This window comes from Sinocyclocheilus rhinocerous, unplaced genomic scaffold (genome assembly GCF_001515625.1).
Source record: "Sinocyclocheilus rhinocerous isolate Xijiao unplaced genomic scaffold, SAMN03320098_v1.1 scaffold1622, whole genome shotgun sequence".
NCBI classification, from domain to species: domain Eukaryota; kingdom Metazoa; phylum Chordata; class Actinopteri; order Cypriniformes; family Cyprinidae; genus Sinocyclocheilus; species Sinocyclocheilus rhinocerous.
Genome location: NW_015654513.1, coordinates 1 through 7,044, shown reverse-complemented (window position 1 = coordinate 7,044; position 7,044 = coordinate 1). Strand labels below are relative to the sequence as shown.

General features: G+C 34.7%; 1 protein-coding gene and 1 long non-coding RNA gene across 2 annotated transcripts; one reads left to right on the top strand and one right to left on the bottom strand.

Moving 5' to 3' along the window:
• The first annotated feature begins 506 nt into the window (after positions 1-506).
• LOC107717422 (uncharacterized) lies at positions 507-6,975 on the top strand. The gene is made up of 3 exons (XR_001637313.1): positions 507-527; positions 3,680-3,684; positions 6,902-6,975. It is a non-coding gene; the product is annotated as an uncharacterized LOC107717422 (long non-coding RNA).
• On the bottom strand, positions 1,078-5,773 carry LOC107717421 (tyrosine-protein kinase-like otk). Its single transcript, XM_016524156.1, has 10 exons — positions 5,625-5,773; positions 4,646-4,692; positions 4,341-4,499; positions 4,123-4,254; positions 3,796-4,023; positions 3,450-3,694; positions 3,173-3,275; positions 2,532-2,707; positions 2,385-2,452; positions 1,078-1,360 (listed from the first exon to the last, which is right to left on the bottom strand). Exons 2-10 carry the CDS (start codon positions 4,677-4,679, stop codon positions 1,261-1,263), a joined length of 1,245 nt encoding a protein of 414 aa, XP_016379642.1. The 5' UTR covers positions 4,680-4,692; positions 5,625-5,773; the 3' UTR covers positions 1,078-1,260.
• Positions 6,976-7,044: the final 69 nt, after the last annotated feature.

Below are 7,044 nucleotides of genomic sequence, written 5' to 3'. Positions count from 1 at the left end.
TCTTAACCCAACTCTTTTAGAGAACTACAGACCGGTTTCCCTTCTACCTTTCATTGCAAAAACACTTGAACGAGTTGTGTTCAACCAAGTCTCAGCCTTTCTCACACAGAACAACCTCCTGGACAGCAACCAATCTGGCTTCAGAAGTGGACATTCCACCGAGACTGCCTTGCTTTCAGTTGTTGAAGCCCTAAGACTGGCAAGAGCAGCTTCCAGATCTTCTATACTTATTTTGCTGGATCTGTCTGCTGTTTTTGATATGGTGAACCACCAGATTCTCCTGTCAACACTATTGGAAAATGGCATCTCAGGAACCGCACGCCAGTGGTTTGAGTCTTACCTCTCAGATAGGTCCTTCAACTAAAAACACATCTCTTCCATCTTTATTTGACCCTCTAACTCTAGCACTTTCTATTCTATTTTAATTCTACTTTATTTACATTTATCTTCTTTTTTTATTATTTATATTTTTCTATTCTATTTTTTCTATTCTATCTACCTGTTTTTCTTTGTGTGTGTGTGTGTGTGTTTATGTGTGTGTATAATATATATATATATATACACCTTGCTACGTGTACTGCATTAGGCTAACCGAGACTTGTCATTTGCACTTATATATTGTTGCTCTTTTGTTAGTTTTGACTGCTTTTATTGTCCTCATTTGTAAGTCGCTTTGGATAAAAGCATCTGCTAAATGACTAAATGTAAATGTAAATGTAAATAAGATACAAAGATGTACCTTTCAGCAGTGAGAGCATTGCACCTTTTTTGAGAAACTTTTGTTGTCAAAATCTGATTAAAGTTTTTCATAAGGTAGTATTCTTTCAAATTGCTGCACATGAAAAAATAAACATGCAATGTTTTCTGTTTGTTTTGATGTCTGTGAACAGTTGTGCAAGTATGGACACCTGTGAACTACAACAATTCCAGCTGCACCAGTTTCTGCTCATTAAAAATACACAAAATACACACAGCAGCCACACATGCAGAAGCATGTTAAAAGAAAATTTAAATTGTATTAAAAAAAAAAAAAAAAACATTCAACAATCTTGTCATTCAAAAAGTACAGTTGTGAAAACATATTATAGACTCTGCAACAGAATTTGTTTTAAATGTAAAGTAAACCACATATTCATCGCCCATTTCTACAGCAAATCTTGAAAAGTGCATGTCTTATTTGGCATCATTAAGCAAGAAGCACATTTAAAAGCACAGGCCCAGCATGGTATGTTTTTTTAGCCGTCTTGCGCTCTGCTCCTCTCAGTTGGTATGGTTTGGGCCTGCTGTACGTGTGTTGCGGTGTTGTCTGGGAACTGGAAGTGGCCTCGCTTGCTCTTCCAACTCCACTTCTTTCTCAGCTCTAAAAAAACAAATGCTGTAAGACTTCTATAACACTGTAGCAGTTACTATAGTGCATTTATGCTTTATACTTAAACTTATATGAACTGTTAACTACCAATTAGGAAATAAACAAATGTTGTGCCCCAGAATACATAAGAAATGTGACCCTGGACCACAAAACCAGTCATAAGGGTCAATTTTGTTTAAATTTATATTTATACATCATCTGAAAGCTGAATAAATAAGCTTTCCACTGATGTATGGTTTGTTAGGATAGGACAATATTTGGCCGAGATACAACTATTTGAAAATCTGGAATCTGAGGGTGCAAAAAAATCTAAATACTGAGAAAATCGCCTTTAAAGTTGTCCAAATTAAGTTCTTAGCAATGCATATTACTAATCAAAAATTTAGTTTTGATATATTTACGGTAGGAAATTTACAAAATATCTTCATGGAACATGGTCTTTACTTAATATCCTAATGATTTTTGGCATAAAAGAAAAATCGATAATTTTGACCCATACAATGTTTTTTTGGCTATTGCTAAAAATATACCCAAGCGACTTAAGACTGGTTTTGTGGTCCAGGGTCACAAATATGGACTGTGTAAATATAACATCCCGACATTTATCCATTTTGACATTACCAGTAAATATACAATATGGTGTAAACACCTGTATTCTGTCTAAAACTGATAAATGGCAGATCTTAAAACTCAAAAAATGCAATGCTGCATTCTAATGTACAGTATTAAAAAGGCAAAGGCAATCTAAATGTAAAAATAGGGAAACAACCACAAACATTTAAATATCCAACACCGACCAATACTGAAAAATTACAAATAAGGTCAAATTAAATTAATTTTAACAGAATATATAATGCAAATACAACATTAGATAGGCCTATCTTATTTTGGGTTAACATTTAGATTTTTTTAACTATCCCTTCAAGTCAATATAAAAGCTGTACAAACTTAAGACTGACTGTAACTAATACTAGTATCACTGTATTACACAGAGAAATGGAAGTGGAGGAAGTACCTGCTGCACTGGCAGTAGTCTTTGTCTGTAAGAGGCTGCCGCATGGATCTCAGCTTCCTCACCCTCTTCTACGTAAGAAAAAAAAAAAAACCACACAACATTAAATGAGCCACTTCCTTTCTTGCTTGCTTGTTTTCTTTCTCTCACCTTCATCCGTTTGTTCCTTTGTATGACAACACCAATCACGATGATAAGTCCGATCAGAAACACAGAACTGGCTCCCACAGCAATCCAGATCCACAGCTTTAGACCATACACTTCCTTGGTCAAGGATTCCATAACTGCATTTGGTTTCCCTTTCCTTTTAGTGGACCCGTTTCCACCTGTTCAGTAATCATTATAACAGAGACTGAATCTGGGGTTTTGCTTAGTGCACATAAAAGGGCCTCATTTCTACTGTAGAATAAGATTCATGCTTCTAGGGATGCAGTGATAATAAAATTCTGACAGATACCAATATTTATTTTCATGTTATGGCTGATAACCGATAAATGGCTGATATTATACTTTTCTGTCAAATTAAAAATAACACAAAAGATCTAATTTAAACATCTAATTTGTTAATGTAAAGTATGAAAAAATATATTTATTATTTTAAATATTATCTTTAAGTGAGAGTTAGATGACAGCTACCATAATCTAAATGTAAATATAGGGTAAATGAGCATACACAATTAAATGTCCAATATCAATATGTATATACACAGTACTGACTAATCTCTAACATCTGCAAATAAATGATAAGGTTCTGATAAAAAGTGTGCATCCCAAGTGTTGTTTTGTTTTACCTGAATGTTTGTCCACAACCCTCAAAGTCGTCTCGACACTTAGACGCACCTCACCGTCGAACTCCACTGTACACACAAACGTCCCTTCATCAGTGCTCTGCACCTGAGAGAATATGAGGGGAAATTACTGTCAACATACAAAAAAAAGATTATTTTTTTGGTATGGATTATTCCATGAAGAATCTTTAACATCCATGGAAACTTTTCAGTTGCACAAATAGTTCTTTATACAGGAAAAGCATTCTTTAGATGATTAAAAACAGTGTAAAGTATTCACATTTTTCAACGTGACATCAAAGTTGGTGCTGAGTTGCCCAGTAGTAAAGTTGACTTTTGATAAATCCTTGCCATTCCAGTGTAAGATTTTGCTTGGTGTGTTCGTCAGGGTTGGGAAAGAGACTTTGGGAAGGTGGCCAGCCTTCCATGTCCCACCCACAACACGCTGAAATACACTCTGAGGAAGAGAACAGGGCAGCTCTATGTCATCCCCTTTAGAAGCATTAACAGCTGTGGTCTGGAGACCTGTTGGAGACCCAGACAAATGTCACTGACAGCATGAAATGTGAAGCATTATAGTAATAAAAAACACTCATTCTGAATAACAACTACTAAGGGGCCCCAACCAACAACAGTCAATGTTACACTGAGCTTCAAGTCATCCTTGACTAGACACGTCCACTGGCCTGCTTCATTTGAAGTCACAGACTTCAGGTGAATTACTTGATTTTTTTCATTATATGTTTGACCATTAGGTCTCAGCCACTGTACTTCCTTGTTTGGGTCTCCTGTAATGTCACAGTGCAGCTCTGCATCACTAGACTGCAGCAGCACTGGGCCTGGTTTAACAAAGACTGAAAGAGAAATGGGAGTAAATATGAAAAATGCAATAATTATAAAAATAAATAAGTACAAACATTAAAAAAATGACAAGCACTACTTTCGTCTCTCACCTGACACAACATGGACTATGTGTTGTTTCCCTGACTGCCTACAGAAATAGTTTCCAGAGTCTCTTGTCTCCAGTCTAGGAACCTTCAAAATGTCTCCAGATGCACTTGCTTTTAACACAATATGGGAAAGACCTTTAAAAATAAAAATAAATTACAGTGACTACTCACAAAATTTCATATTCAAATAATTTTTGGATTGAAAGGAGAAGAACTGATACCCTTCCGTCTATTCCCACTTTTGCCATCAATGGTTAAGATCAACACGCCGTTAAATTTCCATTCTATATTACTGTTTGAATCCACTCCACACTTCATGGAAACCTCATCCCCGACTTGCTTATAAAACACATCACATTTCCCACACCATATACACAGTGCTGAAGGAGAGAAGGATGGAGAGCAAGGAGGGTTAAACACAGCAAGACAAAGAAAGCTCTACAGTCAAAGTATAGACTGCTTAAAATAAAATGTATAGTACAGCTTAGAATAATACAATGCACTTTATGAATTTATTTATGCTTACCAAGAAGAAAAAAGAGGATCTTGCAAATTGCCATTCTGTTCCTTTTTCTAAAAAAATATAGTCAATGAAAATGAGTTTCTTTTTAAATAAAAAGCCTGGAGTTATATTAAGATTTATTTTCGGTGAGAAAACCCTAACTAATTTATTTTTGTTCATAAAAAGAGGCTCATGCTTTTACAAAGAAAAAAAGAGCAAACAGGAAAAAGCATATGTGACTATGAGCCACAAACGCAACTCACTTAAGTCATTTTGTTTCGTTTTCATTCGTTTCGTTTGGTCTAGAAATATTCATAATTTAAACTGATTAAATTCGAATAATCTGAAATAAATGAAAAATTAAAATGACTTTTAAGCTAAACAAACTACCAGCAAAATATAGAATGCCTCCAGATTGTAGGCTACACATAGGCCTACTTAAAAAACACACAATGAAAATGTTTACTGTATTTTTTAATCAAAGCTTTAATGTACTTCTAATGTATATTAATATACGCAAGATTCCCTTAGTATTTGTAGTGCAAATGAGCATTTCTATTTGGATATGCAATAATATTACAGATTATTGTCATTAAAGGATAGGATGACAAATTTTCATAAATCCTGCAAAAATCATGTGATTATAGGCAATTATAATCTAAAAATGTGTATTTGTCGTTTACTTCCAACTCTTAACATTAGCCATTTTAAATTAAAAAAAAAAAATGCAAGTCAGTCGATAGACATATGATTAGCCTACATATTTAATATTGAAAACACAATAAAGTCAACGAAAAGATAAAACATGAGTATCATGGCTTCAGATCGAGTGTTAAAGAAAATATTCTTTTGGTTGTTAAATACCTCGAGCAGCAAAAATCAATCATTCTGCTGGTGCTTATCTTTTTATCTTGATTTTCCGTTTTTATTTAAGAAACCATTCGCTTATGCAAGTTAGGTTTTTTTTTTTTTTATAGCTGAACACTCTTCTTTTCATACTCACGTTTGGATGCTGTTTTATGTTGTTGACAAAGTTTGAGGTAAGTTCTGCGCATTTAGTCCAACTGGTAAAAACTAGCGTGTGCGGGAAACCAGCCGACACAAAAACCTGAACCTGCACAAGAAACTGAAATGAGGTATGAGAGCGGAAGAAAGCAAAAAAAATTGTTTGGAGAGAAACAACCAATGTAGGGCAGAAAACGCCTCTCACATGCACTTCACTCTGGGAAATCCTTGAAATAAGGTTAGATTTGAGAATTAAGTTTATAAAAAGGGTCATAATAACGTAATATACAAATAAATTAATAAAAATAAATAATCGATGTCAGCATTTGCATATTAATACAAGTATTGGCTTCTTAGTACAGTCAACGTTTATAAAACCCACAGGACTTTGGCCACTAAACTAATTTACTTACCAAAGCTTATCAGCAGTGAAACATCACGAGGCTTTAACTTTCCGTTGTTAACTAGATAAATTACCAAATGTGATTCGTGTTCTTTATACACTTAGAAGAGTTTCATGCTTTTACGTTTATCAATACTCTTTCCACTTTCAGTATTGCCAGTGCATTCACATATGTTACTTTCTGTCATTTGGCAGAAAATTCCTTTATACACATCCATAAACAATACACAGAGTCAGAAGCAGCAAAGAGACACTTTTTTATTATTTTAAAGCAAAAAGAACAAAAGGAATTCTTTCCTCTCGCCAAAAAAGAGAACAAAACCCGCCAAAAAAGAGAACAAAACCTAAGGAAAAAAAGGTGAAACTGCACAATACCTTTTGCATTCATTTTTTAAATTTAAAATTCCAATATTTAATATTTAGCTGTTTTTTGTGATTTAGTGACATTTACTTGCCATTAAACATTTGCAGAAACATTCTGGAACACATAAAGGAAGGAAGGTGGAGTTTAGCTCTAAAAGCGATGATGTCACAATAGACACTATCCAATCAGGGGGCGGCATGAAGGAGTATAGTGTGTGTGTGGTAATCTATAATATATAGATCAGTGGTGGTAAGGCGTTGTAGCCTACAACATGGACGTTTTGAGTAAGAACACTCTAATCCTCACATCTTACATCTCATTTTTTTTCCTTCTGTCATTATTACGCCTGGGTTCTCTTAGTAGTGAATATATTTGATGGAGAAGTGCTTTGACTTATTAAATGATGCATCAGTTTAGAAGCAGGAGTCTGGGCCTACTGTTTCAGTAGATCAGACACAGATGAGTGTATGTGTGTGTGTGTGTGAGAGAGAGAGAGAGCGAGAGAGAGAGGAAAATGCTATTCTAGTTTACTCTATTCCACCACTCTTCAGTAAAAGTATACCGGTAGCCCAGGTCCTTAGGTGGTCCTTAGGCACAAACTTTTCGATCATTAAAGGGGTCATATGATGCTTTTTAAAAGATCATTATTTT